General features: G+C 44.1%; 1 protein-coding gene across 1 annotated transcript in view; it reads right to left on the bottom strand.

The window, feature by feature from the left end:
• The window catches only part of LOC147891206 (ATP binding microtubule motor family protein), a 118,867-nt gene that overhangs the window by 33,405 nt on the left and 64,781 nt on the right, over positions 1 to 20,681 (bottom strand). Inside the window, exons 13-15 of the mRNA XM_087389717.1 lie at positions 15,775 to 16,771; positions 14,386 to 14,471; positions 14,203 to 14,268 (exon numbers count right to left, since the gene is read on the bottom strand). Coding sequence (XP_087245843.1) covers positions 14,203 to 14,268; positions 14,386 to 14,471; positions 15,775 to 16,771 — 1,149 coding nt within the window. The remainder of the gene's footprint in view (positions 1 to 14,202; positions 14,269 to 14,385; positions 14,472 to 15,774; positions 16,772 to 20,681) is intronic.

The raw sequence follows: 20,681 nt of genomic DNA, 5'->3' as shown, positions 1-20,681 counted from the left end.
CTATATATACCAAGTACTTGTACTTCATTTGGTTGAACATTTAAGTTGGAGTTCACTTGTGCTCACTTCTTGTTCTCTTGTGATCACAATCCATCTCCATTATTGTTCCTACATGTGGTATCAGAGCCAATTGTTCCATCCGTGTTGCTTGCTCCCCGCATTCCCGCGGGCTCCTGTCACACTTCTATCGCGGAGAACAAGATCCTCTTGCTGGTTGGCTACTCTTTAGTTCACCCACAGCCACACAAAACAGTCCAGCAGCTGTTTTTTTAAGTTTCTGAGGTCCAATTTCGATGTTTTCTGAAGTTTTTGAGCTCCCCGCACACAAAGAAGACTGTCTCGCATCAGATTCGCCATATCCGTACAACTGTACGGATGCCATACCATAGTTTCCAGCCAAAATGGAAAAACGGGAAAAAACCAGGGAAACAGAGTTTCTGGGCCTGCCGAAATGGAAACAGAAGAAACGGCAATATGGTACAATTTACGTATAATTTATTTATTTAATACACAATACAATTATCAATAGAGTGCACATAATGCAATTATCTATACTTGAAGCATCATGCATGCTTCTATGATTCTAAATTCCTATGATGATTGATCTATCTAGTATCATCTATTATCCATGAATGATGCTTCAACAATCAACATCTGTCAAGAACTAAGTTCTAAGTCCTAACTTCTAACAAGTTTGAAGTTACAACAATCTGAAGTTTGAGACGGCGGTTGGAGAGGTGAGAGAAAGGATGGATGGAGAGGTAGAAGGAGGATGGAGAGGTAGAAGGAGTCAGAGGAGGATGAGAGGTAGAAGGAGGATGGAGAGGTAAGAGAGGAGAGGTAGTGAAGGGATGAAGACTTGACAGCACAGGCTGAGGATGGAGTGCAGCTGTCAGCCTGTAGGATGAAGAGGATGGAGAGCAAGTTGCAGCCTGTAGGGTGGAGAGTAACCTGCAAGATGGAGGGATGGAGAGGAGAGCAGGCTACGGGTGCCAGGGCCCAAGAATCAAAGATGGAGAGGCTGGAGAGCAGATGGATGGAGACCATCTACTATGGGAGGCAGCGGAAACGACGATAGAAGGCGACAGATCGGCAAAAAACGGTTTAATCAAAAGAGGGCCAAACCAGTTTATAAAACGGCCGTTTCTGGTAACTATGTGCAGCCGTACGAACGTCCGTACAACTGTATGGACCTGCACAAAGAGGTGTGCGCCGTTGCCAGGAGCCACAAAACTTTTTAGAATTCGATTTAGAGCTGTTTTCGGCATTTTTTGGACTTTTTCAATCATCCAGGCCTCCTGCAGTTGCTGCCCGGACCTGCAGTCCTACTTCAACTCATTGCCTCATCTCCCGTACCAGCCCCTACCTTCAACTCCGGCTTTTGCAAATTGTATTGCACGGGTGTCCTGCAAACTGGCATTCCACAGGTGTCTTGCATTTGGGGGCTATTTCAGCTCAGGTGTTGTGCATTTTAAGGCCCAGTGTTGGCTGAAGGAGCATGCACTTTTGGATGCCTATTGAGTGAGATATTGCTATCGCATTGTGAGCCATTGTTTGCTGAGATTCAAGCTGATTTTTTGGGGCAGAAGTACATTGCATTTGAGCCAAATTTTGGCTTGATTGCATTCTCTATCCCGGAAGGGATTGAGGTTTGAGCAGAATTTTTGGGGCAGATTTACTGCTATTTCAAAGCACCCTGAATGCCATTGCAGTGATTGCATAGCAGTCAATGGGTATTTCAGTTGTCCATTTGCTATCTTTTCCTTTGCAAGTACATTTGCATTTATTTTTTAGTTTGCAATCATGTCTCTCCATGAGTTTTTTTTTTTCTTTTGCAAAAAGGAGACTTCTATTAAGTAAGAAAGAAACTCGCTAGAGCAAGCTCTGTGCGAAAATACAACATGCTAAGCATGTAATGAAAACACCTCAGAGGAATGAGGTAGAAAGAAACCAAGGCTGAGGCTGAAAATGCCAACTCAACCTTGTAGAATTCTTAGCAAAGAAGGGAGAGTCTCTCCAATCTTTGAGAAAAGTAACTCTCCTGGAGGAGGCTACTCGAGATGATCCCTGCATGGTCGCCCAAATGGCCATCAAAGTGTGTACCGTATTTGTCCAAGTATTGACCAAGATCTGAGAAGGGTGAACCTGAGAACCCTCCAGAGCCTCAGTGCATCTGGCTCTCCAAATGTGCCATGCTGCAATGCTAGCTAAGATCTCCCATGGAGAGTCAACCGAGGAATGAGCAGCTCTAAAGAGAGTGGACGGAACATCCTCTAGAGAGCACGACTCCACAAGATCTCGTCGGATGTGAAGAGCCCAAGAGGAGTCATGTCTCTCAAAGAAGACCTGGGGCCTTGAAAGAGTGAGCCAAGCCACTAATCCCTAGGTCATGAAGAAGGGTAGGCGAACAAAAGTGCTGAAAAGTCTTGCAATACCCTTCCATATGATTCTCGCCTGTCTACAATCCCAAAGGCAGTGTTGTATTGTCTCCAAAGCAGAAAGGCAACGAGGGCAAGAAGGGTCAGCTCCGAACCTAGCCCTCCATTGGTTCACTGCTATCCCACCATGAATAGAAAGCCAAAAGAAGAGAGTGATTTTTCTATTCCAGTGGGATTTCCAGAGCCTTTGCCAAAAAAAATTCTGCAAGTCAGCAGAAATCTGAAAGTTCTCCCAATGATGAGCTATGGTAGGCCTCCAACCCCTACAGCTGAGCTGCAAAAACTTAATTCGGACACCTCCATAGAGCCACAGCCTCCATGAGCCCAGGGCGATGAGAAGCGGGTCAGGATCCAAGTACCACTGTGCGAGAGAGCCATGCTCCATGAAGCCCACTATCCGGACTGGCTGAAACGGTACCTCCAACAAGATATCATCTGTGGATTTGGACAGCCTGCCCCCCGAAGAAACATCAAAGACTAAGGCATCCTCATGAGTGTCACTAAAAGCAATCACCTGTAAAGGAGCTCAAAATCTAGAAAATGCCCCCATCCAGGTGGAGCAAGTAATAGGCATATCATCTGTGTCCATCCAATCCAAGGACAAGGCTACATCAATCTGTTGGACTCTCCCTGCACTCTCTCTGAGATTAAGAACCAACTGGGCCTGTCGATCTGCAGGAAGCTTCCTGAAGGCTTTCCATGCTCCCACAGTAGATGCAGGGCCCCTCTCCCATCTTAGCCACTGCATGTAAGGAGAAGCTCCAAGTGGTCTGCCATGCTCATCCAAAATACTATCGTTCCACATGATAGGCTGCCTTTCAATCTCTTCACAGGTGGAAGAGGGAATCCTGCGAACAGTACTCCTGAAGCTGGCCCATGCCTTCAGGATAGCAACCATAAGAGGGGAAGAGGGAGATCTGAGGTGGGCTGTGGTGAAAACCCATCTGATACTGTGTATCCAATCCTCTCCAGAGGTGGGCGTGCGAGACTGTATGCATCTGATAAAGAAATCCTTCCAAGGCTCTTGCCCTGAGGGCTCTGCACTGTAGATCCGGGTCGATGATATTCAAACCCCCTTCTCTTGTAGGAAGAATCAAGGTCTCCCAAGCCACCCTGGCTGTAACATCAGTTGTGCCATCTAGACCACTCCATAAAAAGTTTCGTACGGGCCTCTTAAGCTGATTGATACAATCCCTAGAGTGGCACCAACAAGAGCATACAAACCATGCTGTGGCTAGAAGAACCTGGTTAACCACCACCCTGGAAGCCAAGTCATGTTTGGCTGAGCTCCAAAAAAGGAGCTTTCTTTTTATACTCTCCAACACCGGAGCAAACTGTTGTGAAGGAGAGATGCCCACCCCAACCTGGCAGTCCAAATATCTGACAGAGACGCCCCTCTGTACCCAAGTGAAGCCAATACCATTACCCCAATCCGGGGTGTCATCATCGCAAATCCAGAAGCCATTGGATTTATGCCAATTAATGTGTGCACCTGCAGCCGTGCAAAATAAATCCAAGGCTGTCCGGAAGGAAGTGAGTGTCCTGGGGGAGGCATCCAAAAAAACAGCCGTGTCATCTGCCAACTCATTATCCAGGAGCTCTTCTTCCCGGCGGGTAGGAAGCCTCAGCCCATAAATATCAACTTGAGATCTAAGGTAGATACTCATAGCTTTCGCCACAAACAGAAAAAGAAAAGGGGCAAGAGGACATCCCTGGCGGACTGATCTGGAAATCTGAAATCTGTCCCCTCTTCCCCCCCCAATGAGCACCTGGCTATGGGCTGATCTGTAGAGAGAGGATACTCCTCTAATCCATGCATCTGAAAAACCAAAGCGAGATAGAGTACCCTCTAAAAAATCCCAGTCTACTTTGTCGTAGGCTTTCCCAAAGTCCAAGAGTAGAATGGCCAATCTCTGGCGGCTCTGCATGGCCTATTCTGAGGCCTCCCAAAATGAGAAAATATTATCAAAAATACTTCTGCAATGCACAAACCCTATCTGCGTGTCATGAATCAAATCTAGAAGAAAAACCTGTAGCCGCAGACTCATGACTTTCGCCAGAATCTTGTAACAAGTGCCCAATAGAGTGATGGGTCTCCATTGAGACACTAGATTCCTATTACCCCCCTTTGGGATGAGATGAATGAAATCATCTGTAAGTGAATCAGGCATCTCACCAGAGTCCCACACGCCCTGCAGGGCTGATGGAATGTGATCACCAATCTGCTCCCAAAAAGTAATAAAGAAGGAAGGGGTAAGTCCGTCTGAACCCTGGCACTTGCCCTTGTGAAGGGCAAGCAATGCAGTCTTGAATTCTGCATTGGTGAAGGTGCGTCTAGAGAACCATACATCTCATCCTTCACCAATACAGGGGTACACTGCCAAATAACTTCTCTGGCATCATCTATGGCCGGTGTGCCCGGATCTGCAGTAAGAAGGGATGCAAAAAATTCTGAGGCTATACGCATGACGACATTCGGATCTAACTGTAAAACCCGTCTGAGTCAACAAGCTACGAGACACTATCTCTACTATGTCTGGGCCCATGAGTAGAGAAGAAGTGAATCCAAAATGATTCCCGTGCATGAAAGGCATACTCTGCTCTCTGATCCAACAACGTCTGCATATGAGCCCTTGCTGCAACAAGACACTCCTGAATCCAAGCATCACTGCGCCTCTTCTGCTCTTTCCTCTGAAGGGATGCTAACTGCTGGCGTATACCAATCTCACGTCTGAGAATCTCACATCTCCTGGACTCAACGACTGTATGATAATAGTCACTAATTCCAGATATGGTTGCAACTACCTGAGATGGGCGGACAACTCCACCCTGTATGTGAGAAACCCAAATTTTAAAAAATCCTCCGTGAGGCTCTCCTCTGCATAAAAAGCATCTGGAATCTTGACACTGGCAGAGCGTCCTCTCCGATGAGGCTCAAAAATCTGCAATACCACTGGAAAATGATCTGAGGTGGAAACCCCAGTAGAAATGCATACAGATTAAGAGGGCTTTCCCAATTAATCGATCCTCCCACATGGGGTGAGTTGAGGCATCTTCCATGTGAGCAATGAGGTCACGTATTGATAATCATGTGTGACAGTACCTTGGCTCATTTTCCCATGTAAATCAAACCCCATATCCTAAGGCTAAGAGACCCCATGGCTCCATCCTACTTTTAAAATATACTCAAGCATCTAGGAGGACAAGTGGAGGGCTAGCACAACTTTTCCCGTTATTGAACTATTATCCCTTGGACTATACACAAGTACACTACATGAGCCCATCCAAATGGGAGGGTTGGTGGTCCAAGATTATTTGCCACCTCTAGGTCTCTCACCCATTTTATATTATGTCGCACACTGACCTTGAGACATATCTTACTGGAGGCCTGCATGGGATCTCTTAGGTGGAGGGGTCGCACATGGAGATCCTTGCCACCTCATCCACCTTTTACATCCTATCTAATTATTGCTATGGGCTATGCACACAAAACAACCATGGGTCCTCTTACATGGAAGGGTGGCACATGGACATGCCTTGCCATGCCAAACCTTGGGCCCTTAACACAAATTTCTATACTCCTAGTGCCACATACACACACATACTCATACATATCACATTTTCCTTCTATCAACATGCATGCACGCACATACACACACACAAATAGAATTTATTGGAAAGATTTTTATTTTATAATATTCCTAGACTTATGAAAGTTATGGCAAGATTACATAATGTAATTGTTAATGAGATTTTTAAATCAAGAAATAATTTAATAAATAAATGTTATGTACTTCTTAATGAGACTTTGCATTTGAGACATGTCTATGGATAAATATGTGTATCTTATAATACATAATTTATATATACTTATGCTTTGGTATGCTTTTATTTATATTCTTGTATGTATTGTACACACACACACACATATGTATACTTCCCCAGTTATGAATTATTCTTTTATGTACCCCCCGTGAAATCTCCCCTTACACTCTCTTTTTTAACCACCCCACACACCAAGCCCACTAATCCTCCCATACCTCGTCTAATCCCTTCTCAACCCATGCACTCATTAGCTCCTTACTCTGCGTGTGACTTAAACTTCACTTGAGACTTAAACATTTTTTAATTATCTAAGAATCCATATGGTTGTCTATATTCCAAGGTAAAGTGATAACAAGCCAGGGAAACGGGTATTACCTATCTACCCAAATGTAACTATGATGTTCTAACACCTAGTTTGTTTGGATGGTGGTAGATAAGTGGACACCGACCTTGGAACCTGGACTGCCTGAGGATTAGACATCATTTTTCAATATTGTGTTTGTTAAACTCAATATTATTAAAAATTCTTAATTTTGGTTGAAAATTTGCAAACTCTACTTGTTGCATTTTTCAACTTAGATGTCTCAAACATTTTTTCCTTATATGTTTCTATTCTTTTACTTTTTATCCAATTGATGGAATCAATTGTATGGCTCACTTATTGATGGAACCTTTTAATCTAAACACACACTTTGATTTCCCAACTAGCCTTGGTCGGGCTAGTGCCATACACTTAATTTACATCCATTGGATAATTCTTTAGCATGGATAATCCCTAGTCATTTTGTGATTTGCCTTAGTTTTTACTAACTTTTATATGTATTTGTAGAAGTTGTTTATGCATTTCCTATTGGCATCATTTTTTCATTTTGACACTTATCATACAGATCAACTTTTATTCACTTATTATCAGTAGGTGGGGACATATGGCTCTCTATAATTTCACTTGTGACTTAAATTTTTTTTAATTATCTAAGAATCCATATGGCTCTCTATATTCCTAGGTAAAGCAATAACAAGATGGGAAAAATAGGCATCACCTATCTACCCAAACATAACTATGATGTTCTGACACCTAGTTTGTTTGGATGGTGGTAGGTAAGTAAACCCCCGACCTCGGAACCTTGATTGCCTTCCTCTGTCAAGTGCCCAATCGTCTACATAAAATCTGTCAATACGTGCATGGATGGGCATATGTAATATCCTATTCGACCAAGAGAACAGTAGTGACTGTGGCATAACATGAAAGGCATCATCAAACCAAGTGTCCTTGCCACTGTACTGAAAGAGAAAGGCATCCCAGGCTGCCCTCTCCAAAGAGTGAATTCCACCCTTTGTCTGATGGCAATTCAACCATGTTGAAATCACCACCAAAAATCCAGGAATCTGCAATGGGGGCCCAAGAGAGTAGTTATTTCCAAAAGGAGATCCTCTCCCCTCTATTGTTGGGGGCATAAAGATTGAGAAGACAACTCTTACGCCCTCCAACCAAAATAATGATCCATTGAGCTCTAGAGGGGGAGATAATACCATGACCAACAACCAAGGGGAGAATAGAAGGAGAGACCGAAATGCAAGTACCTCCCCTTGTGCCCATAGCAGGCGACCAGAAGGTATGTCCTGAGTGCAGTTTGCCAGACTTAGCGCAATCACTGGCATCCAACTTGTATTCCTGGATAAAAAGGATATCAATAGCACCTCCAGTGACACCTGGATGAAGCTAATTCCGGATCAGCTGCCTACGGCAACGGTGTGGAATTCCGCCTAGACCCTGTATGTTCCAGCTGACTATCCTCATCGACGGGAGGATGCTGGATGGAAAGGCTTACCTGACCTAGTAGAGGAGACCAGCTTCCCCTAGGCCAAAACACTCCTGCTGAGGGCAAGAAACTCAACAGGTGAAAGGATCCCCACACCTGCTGAGGGGGAGGCCCTATCAAAAGGAATCCCAATGACCGGGACCCCTAAGGTGGAGGACACAAACTCATCCTCATCCATGAAAGTCGCTGAATCTGCCCGTGTCGAAAAAGAATTCCTGAGAAGCAAGTCTGGCCGAGGAGTGCGAAGAAGACCTGCACTCGTGGAAGATGGATGAGAAGGACCTGCCAGGCCTCTATCAAGAGAACTGGAGCTGGGGGTTGAGGAGGCCTGTGGCGGGGCTGAAGAGGGATCTGGAGTCCTCATCTGTGCATGCACTCCCTCGGTCGTCCTGATTGTGGTAGGAACAGTCTGTGGGGAAGAAGTATCGGAAGCCCCCTCGTGATCCGAAACCAAAGTGACTGGGGCATCTGAAGGCCTCTCCTGATGTGGAACTGCAGTGTCTAGGGCTGCAGCAACATCCATTTCTGGGGGCCTATATGTCTTTCCCAATACTACTCATGATGTATCTTCTCATGCATAGGGGGACCTAGTGGGAGTGGGGTGTAGGGACCTATATGTCTCGCCCAATACTAGTGATGATGTATCTTCTCAAAATGAAGCTTCTTTGTTAGTTGTAAAGTTGTAAAATAAGAGGTTCTATGTCTTTTTCTTGCTCACATATTTCACATATACACAAGTGTCAATTCTTAAGAGCTAGTAAACTAAAAAGTTCATGCTTTTTCTTGCTCACTTCAATGTTAACATGAGGGTACTTTTTGAGATTGTTTCATACACCCACATGGCCTAAGAACATAACTAAGCACTATGGAATGTATAAGGTTGAAGAGAATCAGAAGTTCATACAGTGGTGTCTTCCATATATCTTGAAAAAGATAGAAGAAATACCTTCCGTGCTCAAATTTGTTGGAATGCTACTCATAGATATAGCACATATATTTTATGGCTATACTAGACGTGAAGGATGGAAGCTAAAAGATATAGAACTGACACGCAAGCTTCTATTGGCATGGCGTATCATAATAGAGGAATCGGAGGGACCAAATTCATCACCCTTGGAACATGTTGCAGCAGGTAAGATTTCATTACTTCATATCTCTTAAATCAAAACTACTACTTAATATTTGACTAAATTGTAATGTGCATTTCATTGCCTTTGAATAGGAAATGTTGAGATGGATGGCATCTCTCTGAACCTGATCAAAGATCTCCTCGTGAGGTAAAGGAGCCGTTCTGATCGCTCTCCATCGTGGTACTGGGTGTGCTGCAGGCTTTGGGTGCCCTGCTATCCCTTGTGGTCCTAGGGTGCACGAAGCAGGGCGCCCTGCTGCTCCTGGTGGTCCTGAAGTGCATGGTATAGGGCGCTGGGGAGGTGTAGTCGGGGTAGTACGTGAAGGAGCCGCACCAGAAGACCTCTTGGGTCTTTTTCTCTTCCTTGGGCAGTCTCTAGCAAAGTGCCCAAGTGTCGTACAAATCCTGCATTGGTCCTGTGTACCTACGATCTCGACTCTCTGTCAAAAGTGAGAGCCCTCTGGACGCTGAAGCATAATGTGGTCATCTGAAATGTTAGGGTCAGAGACAATGACCCTAACTCGAGGCACCCCGTCCGCTCAAATTGCCTCTCCCGAGAAAGAAGGCATGTCAGGAAGGGGAGGGATCTCAGTGACCACTCCGAAAGTGGCTCCGATAGTACTAAGAAGTCGAAAGTAGACCTGAGGAAGACCAGGGAACCTGATGAATAGAGATGTGACCTGACTGTCCTCCTCTACCGGATCTAAGCCCAAGCTGTAGGGCAAAAGAAAAACTCTCCTCGAACCCAAGCCCAAAGGATTAGCTTTGAGAACAAGGGCTGTGGACTCATGGGAGTCAAAAACAACTTGGAAAAATCCTTGTCCCAAAAGTCGAATATCCCTGAGGTGTGGGGTGAGATCTCCTGGTAATGCTACCAGCATCCAGTCTCTAGCCTGTGATCTGGAAGGGTGTGAACCGAAGATGCGTGCGAAGAGCGATGTGGAGCCCTCGAGCTCTACATCTTTTTTGAGCTGCTGCAACTCGTCTTTTGAAAATGTGACGGTTCTCGCGGCCGGTGGGGGTGGACGAAGATTGGCTGAATGGGGATCCATTCGCCGATCGAAGTGAAAAGGCCGATTCAAACACTGTAATTACTCCGTCTGTGGAAATGCTGCCCATGACGCCCTGGAACAAGGACGCAAGAAGGGGAGGAAAAGTGGAGAGGGGAAAATAGAAGAGGGAGGCGAGTTGCGGGTAGGCAACAAAGGATTAGGAAGGGGGCGGAGGAGAGGGAGGGAGGGGCGCGGGGTAGGAAGGGGTGAAGGAGGGGGCGGGGGTGAAGGGGGGGGCCGGGAGGGGAGGAAAAAGGCAAGGGCAGAAGGCGGGGGGGGAGGGGGGAGCGATCGGGGGCAAAGGAGGGGGCGGGGGAGAGGGAGGGAGGGGGCGGGGGGGGAAGGAGAGGGGCGGGGGAAAGCAGGGGCAGCAGACGAGAGGGGAGGAGGGTGGCAGAAAGGGCAGGGGCAGGCGGGGGTGAAGGAGGGAGCGGGGGAGAGAGAGGGAGGAGCGAGGGGGGGCAGCAAGAGCAAGGGGGAGGAGGGGTAGAGGGCGGGTGGGTGAGGGGCAGCAAGAGAGGGCAGCGAGGGGAGAGGGAGAGGGCAGCGAGGGGGGGAAGGAGGGGGCAGCGAAGGAGGGCTGCGAGGGAGGGGAGAGGGCAGCGAGGGGGGGAAGGGAGAGGGAAGCGATGGAGAGGGCAGCGAGGGGGGGAAGGGAGAGGAGCTGCGAGGGAGGGGAGAGGGCAGCGAGGGGAGAGGGAGAGGGCAGCGAGGGGGGGGAAGGGAGGGGCAGCAAAGGAGGGCTGCAAGGGAGGGGAGAGGGCAGCGAGGGGGGGAGGGAGAGGGCAGCGATGGAGAGGGCAGCAAGGGGGGGAAGGGAGAGGGGGGGCTAGCAGGAGGAGGGTGAGGGAGGGGCAGCAGCTTCTCAATGAGAATTTTGGTTCTATGATTGAGGCAAATAAGTTGGATGGACCCAACTATGCTTTGTGGTCATTTATGCTTAAGAATATTTTGGTTGGAAAAGGCTTATGGGACATTGTGAATGGTGATGAGACTAGACCTTGAGACTAGACCTGTTGGATCTAGCATGACTGCATCTTCCACTTCTGGTACTACCACAAATGCTTCTATTACCGCTCAGGCTTCTATTACCACTCCCACAAAAGATTAGAAGAGGTTTGATCGCAGGGATGCCCAAGCTTTGTCTTTGATTGCATTGTCTGTGAAGACACACATTAAGTCCACTATCAAGTCTTGCAAGACTTCAAACGCAGCTTGGGATAGATTGAAAAGTATGTGGAATGTCAAGAATGAAGCAAAAAGCACTGCCTTGCACAATAAGCTTAATGACTTGTCCATGCAAGAAGGTCAGACTGTTTCAGTGCATGGGGTCGGGTGATGACATTATTCATCGTTTTGATTTTGACTCTACTGCTCATGACTTATGGGCTAAGTTTGAAGAATTGTTTGGCAACAAAATCATCAATTCAAAGGTATTCTTCAAACAGGAATTCTTCAAGCTGCAAATGAAGCATGAAGACTCTCTTCTTGCTCACTTGAATCATATGCAATTTCTTGTCACTCAGCTTGCTAGTCTGAAGGCCCCTGTAGGGGAAGATGATCAAGTTGTTGTGCTCCTCTCGAGCATTGAGGAAAATTCTAAGTACCGGGAGATCATACCAGCATTGTGTGTGACACAAATGGGTTATCATGATATGGTTGCTATGCTTATTGATCATGACAGACAGTATCTAGACACTCCAGACTCCACTGTACTGTACTCCAAGGACTGTACTCCAAGGGCAAAGGCAAAGGCAAATTCAAGCCTTTCAAATGCAATCATTGTGGAAAGCTTAGTCACACCGAGGATCGCTGCTTCCAGAAGCTTGCAAGCAACAACACAAGGATCATGTCAACTTGGTTGGGGCTGCAACAAGTGAAGACGAAGAAGAAGATGATGCTTCGACACCGACTCATGCTCTTACTACCAACATCAGAGATCTCTCTCTCTATTCAGAGCTCTATGTACCTGATGATCGGGACACTTTTATTATTCCTACAGCTTGATGTATTTAAGGGTCCTCTGCCCTAGGTGGTCTCCCTAAAATGATATGTATTGAGTGTTTGGTTTTTATTAAGTCTAAAGGTCCTCTGCCATGGATAGTCCTCCTAAAAAGATGTATTGGTTTTCCTATTTTTTTGGTGTGTGACTTCACCCCAATTTCCCGTTGTGAAGCCAAGGGGGTATGTACTGTGGAAGCCATATGTATTGTTATCAAGCTTGGTCGAGTTGCAAGATGTTGATGAATTCCTAGACCTATGAGCTGGTCATGCAGCCATGCTATAACGTGAGCCTCTAAGCATGTTGAGTCTCAAGCCATGAGAGTGCTTGGATCAACCTCTAAACACGGTCACACTTTAACCTCTGAGTTACATAGGGTGCACAGTTTGATGACTGTCATTGTCATGTTCTGTTCTTGGTTCCATTCCAGTAGTCTCTCACCTTGCCTTCATGGGGGGATGTTGGAATATGAAGCCAAAGTGAGTCTCAAATGAGTGTTCTAGGTGGTCTAGGTGTGGTTTTATAGTCTAGTGAGTCCTAGAGATGCCACGTGTCATATTGGGAGATATCCCATAGACATTGTGACTTTCTAGAGTCTAGTGGCACACACTATAGTGTTGTACTTGTTACTTGTCTATCACATCACATTCATTCAACATCAAGCTCTTTGGTATCATGTGAGTACTTGTCCATTGCTTTCATTTTCTTTCCATTTCATTTCCATTATGCTTGTTATCTTTCCTTTCCATTCCTAGTGTTAGCTTGCTTCTCTCCCTACCACTATGATCTTTCAGTCTGTGTACCAAATGGATGTCAAGACCGCCTTCCTCAATGGGGATCTCGAGGTGGAGGTCTATGTGCATCAGCCCCAAGGTTTTGTTGTTCAAGGACAAGAGCACAAGGTATGCAAGCTCAAGAAAGCCTTGTATGGGCTGAAGCAAGCGCCTCGTGCATGGTACCATAAGATACATCAATTTTTGTTGTGAGGAGGAGGAGGAGGCAGAGGTTGAGTCTCAGGATGAGGATGAGAATGAGCTTATTATTTGATCATATATGATATCATCCTCGATGTAGCCTTTTTTGGGTTTCAGCTTTCTTTTTGTTACTATGACATTTGGGCTTTGAAAGCTGAATTACAATTTATGAATCATGATTGGTTTCTTAAATATCATGAATCATGAATCATTTTTCCATTTTGTAACTTGTTATAGGATTTATAAATTACCCCACCTTGCGTAATTGAAATTTGCATTGTGTGATTGGTAACTGGTTGAACAATGAAACTTGAATCTCCAAAGTTCAAAGTTACAATCAATATTAATGGTACTAGGTAGAGCTATAGCTTATTGTGCACTTTTTTTGAAGGTAGAGCACTCTAAATGTGTGTATGCATTACTCTAAACCCCCTTTTGTAAACCCCCTTGATGACGTGGCATTTCCCCGTTTCACCCCCTCTCAAAAACCCCGAAACGTTTCCGTTTCCGTTTCCCCGTTTCCTGTAACTCTGACTCAAGCAGGCAACACGTAAACAATAGCACACAAATGACAATACTACATAAGAATGAAGAAAATTCCAAAATGCAGGAAAGCACTAGGGTAAGCCAAAGGATTTTTAGGGCGTCAACGCAAAGGCATTTCTTCGAGAAAGGCTCCTTTGCTCACATTGCAAATGTTTCACATTGCAAATGTTTTCATTTCATAAAAGAACCCCATTCCTCAAAGGTGACTTTAGTCTTTTTAAGCATTTCTTTCACACGCAAAATGCTATGTTATCACCTCCCTCCCTTATGAGAAATATCCATGCATCCACTAAGGATTCAATTTTAAAAATTTAATTCAGAGAGAATATATTGCTTTACCAAAGGCTCATTGAAAGAAAGCTTCCACAAAAAAAGGACTATTGAGAAGGCATCAACAAAGGGAGATGGACCTTTACCTCCAACTCAAGTCCAATTGGTCCCAACACCTCTGCAGTGTCCATTATATCTGAAGGAGGATCCTCCTAGAAAAATTTTCACTACAAAATTATGCACTTACTCACTAGCAAACATTAATGTATTTACAAGAAACACCTTTATACATCAAAAGTGAATTCCAACTTCTAACTATAAACACATACCTTTTGATTAATCCCATTCTCATTCATTACAGATAGGGCAAGCAATCTTCCTTTTTGTAAAAGGGAACTCTTTTTCCCTTCCAAACCTATTTGAGGCAATATCCACAAGCTTAAGAAAGATTCCACCAAAATGAGATTTTGGTCATAAAGCAGTCATAAATACTACAAGATTAGTGGCATCTACAAGCACATATACATTAAACCATTTATTCAATTCACAAAATAAGATAAGAAACACAAAGCAACAAATTTGATTTGAAATTTTTCATTTCTTCATTAACAAACACGAAACTACCTGAAAACTTACTATCTTTTATTGAAACCTCAACGATGAATTTGTCACATATAAGTGGCAACACCCAGCATGCTAGACAAAAATGGTACGAGCATTAGAGGTATTCGAGGTAGTAAACAAAAAAGGAACACCTTATAGAAGTTTTTAAGGTATGTTAGAGGTCTTTCAATCTTTTTGCTCAAGTAAAAGTTTAATTTATGGCGTGTTGCAAATAGCATTGGACAACCTATCTCATGAAGCTTTGCCATTGAGGCTAGGTAGGATTCACTATCTATGTGTGGACCCTCCAAAGGCCATACAAATGCTAGGATTCTACAGGCAACCTTTCTCCATCTATGTCTGCCTCTGACTGTTCTGGAGGCTTGTTACAAGGGGGGGTTTGGAGGTCCATGAGTGGCTAGGAGATCATGTGAGATTTGGACAGGAGACCTTTAATTCCCATTTGCACCAACAAACATCTGCAGTCTTTATTAAACATATGTGGTCTTCATTAGACATATCCGTATGGTATATGAGCCAAAAAAGAGTTCATGTTCGTCTACTGTATAATATCATACACCTCTTAAAAACACAATTAGATGTGTCATTTATACAGGCAGAGTTGGGCAACAGAAAACATACAAATATACATTCTCTCCCAGGTTCTAGCAGAATAGAAAACTAAATGCCCATGTTCATATCACTAATTAAACTTTGATTGCATGAAGAAATGTACTTCCCTCCAGCACTGTAATTCCACATTCCTACAACCACGTTATCAGGCATTTATCTCCGTTTATGCATTGAGTAGCCAAAAAACAGTTCATGTTCATCTACTGTATAATATCATAGACCTCTTAAATATAATTAGATGTGTCATTTATGCAGGCATATTTGGGCAATAGAAAACATAGAAATGTACACTTTCTCCCAGGTCGTAGCACAACTGAAAACTAAATGTGTATATTCATATCGCTAATTAAAATTGTTGATAGCATGAAGAAATGTAGTTACCTCCAGCACTGTCATTGAACATTCCTACAACCACATTATCAGGCATTTATTTCTGTTCATGCATTGAGTAGCCTTGTACAAACTGAACCTTAAAAACGTACCTGAATCAGAAAATTGAGCTTCTTGAGTGATTGACTTCCTGGTGATCTTCCCTGCTAAAGAGCTGATGGATTGTTCTGACTGCTGCACATGCTCAATATCTTTGGCACTTCTTGTGATTGCAGTTTCTTTAGAAGGATTGTTTTCAGAATTACAGCCTTCAATGTCATCCAAGCTTACATTGCACACATCTTGAATAATTGACTTCCTAGAGACCTCCCCTGCTGATAAGTTGATAACCTGTTCGGAGCGTTTCAAACATTGAAAATCTTTTTCAGTTCTCATGATTTCAGCTTCTCTGCCAGGATTATTTTCAGGAAGACCGTCTTCAACATTCTCCAAGCTTAGATTGCAGGCATCATCTGAACTTATGCAGCCAACAGAAGCAGCTTCTTGCACTTGCTGTAAGATCTCAACTGGCTTGTGATCTACTGGTAAATCCTGACCAACAGTTATGTGTGAATTTAACAGTGTTGCTTGCTGCAAAGCATCTGCATTCTGTATTTGCAAACTTGGCTGCTGCTGACATCCCCCCGCTGAGGGCAACAGACTTTGAGAGGGAACACCATTGAGATGTTTAAAAAGAAATTGAAGACCAAGGTCTGACTCTCTCTTCTCAGATGAGACTAAGCAGGCTGATGTTCTTACATTTTTCTCGTGAGCTTCAGCATAATCCATAGCTTCTTTAGCTGGCATCAATACCACTGGACTATTGTCTGCTTGCACTCCAGATAATTTTGAGTTGTCTAAAGCATATGTGTTCCCCTCATTGACTTGATCCGCATTTCCTTGTGAGTAAATGGGACTTCCTACCCTTTTGCTTCTATCCAACTCGTCCTTTGACCTAACACCATGACACTCTGTGGATGGAAAAGCACTTTTCACCTGCTGACTCAGAAGATTGTGCTCCATCAATTGTTCATTTCTATTAGATAGCTGTACAGCAGAAATACTGCAGTCTTCCATTCTAATGTCCATTTCCATACCTTGACTGTGATGCTGCACAAGATCAGCATATAGAAACTAGTCAATCCAGAATTTCAACAGGAAATCTCATGTTCTCATGATGCACAAAATTTAGGCATAATTATGTTGGTAAGAGAGAAAAAAAATTCCACAACAAGTCAGACTGTCAAGTAAGGCAGCACAAAATCTTGCTTTCTGCAAGTTCTTTGATTCTTATCATTTTTATTCAATAGCTGACCAACAAGTCAAATCCAGATATAAGAAAACTTCTACAGAATATGTTTGGTTGTGCTGTTCTGTTTTTTTTTTTGGCAAAAAAGGAGACTTCCATCAAGTAAGAAAGAAACTCGCTAGAGCAAGCTCTGTGCGAAAATACAACATGCTAAGCATGTGTTATTCTGTTATGACAGCGGCAGATTCATTAATATCCATGTAGTTCTTTACAGTAAGAAGTAATATATTCCATTCAAAACAAGCCATTACAGCAAAGGTGGGAGAGTAGTCTCCTCCCAAACCTTCGTCAAAACCCTAATACCAGAGGTGAAGAGATAACCCGATCCTAAACCTCTCATAACCTTACTAATGAGGTGGGACATAAAAGGCAATCCCAAGCCGCCATACAAATTTTGCAAAACAAAAAGACAAAAACCAAACAGAAACCAAAAAATTCTCAGGCTTGCAAAGGTGAGGCCTATTTTTTACCAACGAAACATGCCTACTTTTCTCCAATGCAAAAACTGGCCCAAAGCCATGAATCAAGGGAGCCAACCGATAGCTTGGAAGGGGAAACAGGAAGGCCAACTAGACACGGTAGAGAAGGGACATTTTTGGAGAAATCATAGTCAAAGAGTCTGTTCTAGTGTGTACTAGGAACTAGTTCATGAGTCTTTGTGTGAGAGAGTGACATGTGGCATCTTGGGAGTTATCCCATATACATATGGTACTTGAGTGTGTGTGTCCACTCTATATGAGTGTTGTACTTTCACTTGTCACATCAATCAACTCAAGTGGAGCTTTTGGTCATGTAAGTGATTTCCTTTGGCTCTTGCCTTTCTTTCCATTTCCATTTCCTTTCATTTCTATTTCAAGTTATGCTTCCTTCCTTCTAGCTCCCTTGCCTCCTTTCCACGTCCTTTCCGTTCCTTCAGACATGACCAACAGAGCCAGGCACAAAGGAAACGCTCTCATAGCTATCCGATGCATTGATGGGAGTGGCATGCCCTCCATTGTCAACAACCAAGGGGCTGATTGGCTAGAGTGAGAAAGCAGATTCTGTTGGAATATGAAGCCAAAGTGAGTCAAAAATGAGTGTACTAGGTGCCTAGGGGGTGTTTTATAGTCTAGTGAGTCCTATGGATGCCACGTGTCATATTGGGAGTTATCCCATATGCATAGGTGTTCATATGTGTGTGTGCGCTCTTATATAAGAGCTGTACTTGTCTAGTGTCACATCAATCAAGTATCAAGCTACAAGCTCTTTGGTCTACATGTGAGTACTCTCATTTTTGTTTATTGCTCTAGTCATTTCATTTCCATTTCATTATGTCTCCTTTTGAGTATCACTTCCTCTCCCTAGCCTACCCTCTCTCTCTCCCTCTTTCCACCATGTTCCTTCATGTGGTATCAGAGCCTCCCTTCCTACCTTCCCCTTCTTCTTGCTCTATCTAGAGGATGACAGAAGCCCGCAAATGCAAGCTCCCCTCTCCTCTAAGGTACAGCCTCCCTTCCCTTAACCTCGCCATGGTTCCTCGCCATCAAGTACTCCGGTGTCCTAGTGATTGCTCCTGGTCCTCGTTTATGACTTCAGCTCACTACCGCATCAGTTCGTGATTCTCCCTCAGCATTGGCGGACATTCCTTGTCAGTTGGTTGCCAAAAACTTGTTTTGGAGCAGTCCATCAGTTGCTTTTTGACCTTTTGAGGTCCGATTTTGACATTTTTTGACATTTTGGCACTGCCCAAATATAAACGACCCTGTCCCGCACCATTTCGAGGGGGAAATTTTTTTGATTTTTTGTCTATACAGATGTCCGTACGTCCGTACATCCGTACGGACCTCTATAGGCGGATGCGCACAGTTCCAAAAGTCCGTCTAACTTCTCAGAAGATGATTCCGAGCAGTTTTAGGAAACTTTTTGACATTTTTTGCTCAGATTTGGACTCCCGTGACCTCCACCAGTGATTTGAGCTTCCCGAGCTTACCCACAAGTCATTTCGACTGTATTGACACTCCAATACATTGACATGAGACTTCCGACAGCGGGGAATACTCTTTTCACACTTCGTCATCTCTGACATTGCGATATTGCGGTGTTTGACTATCTCGAACAGTCAAATATCATTTCTCTGATCTCGGTACACTTCGGTGACTACTTCAATTGGTGCGCCATCTCTGCTATTCATTGCCTCTACGTCAGTCGGTACAGGTAAAAGATTTTATCTTCGGACTGAACGATCGGAACAAGATGGAAGTTCGGGCTAAGTATGCGAACACGGTAGATGAAGCAATTGACATAGCCTTGAACTATGAGGATGCCAAAGAAAACAGGCCAAGTGGGTTTGTGCAGGTTAGGACTGAAGGGACATGTGGAGAGGGGAGCATCACTCTAACACTAGGAACGGAATGGAAAGATGGAAAGCATAATGAAAATGGTAAGAAAGTACAAGTGCAAGGCAATGATAACCAAAATACTCACATGTAGATAAAGCTTGATGTTGACTGATGTGATAGACAATAGACAAGTACAACACTATATAGTGTGCCACTAGACTTTAGAAAGTCACAATGTCTATGGGATATCTCCCAATATGACACGTGGCATGTCTAGGACTCACTAGACTATAAAACGACACCTAGACCACCTAGAACACTCATTTTAGACTCACTTTGGCTTCATATTCCAACACCCCCCCATGAAGGCAAGGTGAGAGACTACTGGAATGGAACCAAGAATAGAACATGACAATGACAATCATCAAACTGTGCACCCTATGTAACTCAGAGGCTAAAGTCTAAGCGTGTTTAGAGGTTGATCCAAGCACTCTCATGGCTTGAGACTCAACATGCTCAAAGGCTCACGTTAGCATGGCTACATGACCAGCTAGAAATACACCAACATCCTGGAACTCGGCCAGGCCTGATAACGAGACCTATCAAAGCCAATGCATATGGCTCCCACAGTACATCCCCCATGTTAGGAACACACGCACAAAATTAGGAAAACCAATACATCTTTTTAGGACTATCCAAGCCAGAGGACCTTTAGACTCAATGAAAACCAACCACTCAATACATATCATTTTAGGGGGACTACCCAGGGCAGGGGACCCCAAAATACATCAAGCTGTAGAGATAGATTTTAAAAAAATATCTCTTTGTATAAGAGATTTCCTCCGTAAAGTTGTTGCACATGTGTGTGCACATTCTTCTTGATATATGGGTGAATTCCGAGAAGAATGCCCCCTAAAGAAAGTGTCGATGAAGTCCATGGGAACAACTCGCAGAGTGATCACCGCATGACTCTCAAGGTGTTGAAGTGAGAGCCACCCAAAAGTCGATGTAGAGGCCTTAGGTACCATGAGCAATCGAAAAGTCGATCAATGTGAAGTACCTCAAGCACCGATCAAATAAGCAATCTCGGGGTGGAGGCTCAAATTTGAGCACTTATGCCCAAATGGGGCAAAGTTTCCAAGTGAATGGGCAAAATAGTGATAAATTTACATGAATGTGGAAATCCCCAAAAGATTTACATGCTAGGGGCTTCAATGGAGCTGAAGGGATGCAGAAATCAGAAAAGCCCTAAATTCTGCAAATTAGGGTTTAGCAGAAAATTAGGTTTCAAGAATTTTGGGGCTTTCCAAAAATTTTGAAGCAATGTGTTCCTTCAACAGTTAGGAACCTTCACACCATAGAAATCCTTGGAAATTTTAAAATCTAGGGTAGA

Source organism: Dipteris shenzhenensis, chromosome 18 (assembly GCF_047967505.1).
Source record: "Dipteris shenzhenensis isolate YYH24624 ecotype China chromosome 18, Dip_SZ_1.0, whole genome shotgun sequence".
Lineage (NCBI taxonomy): Eukaryota > Viridiplantae > Streptophyta > Polypodiopsida > Gleicheniales > Dipteridaceae > Dipteris > Dipteris shenzhenensis.
Note: the sequence above shows the minus strand (reverse complement) of the source record. Positions and strands in the feature narration are given on the sequence as shown.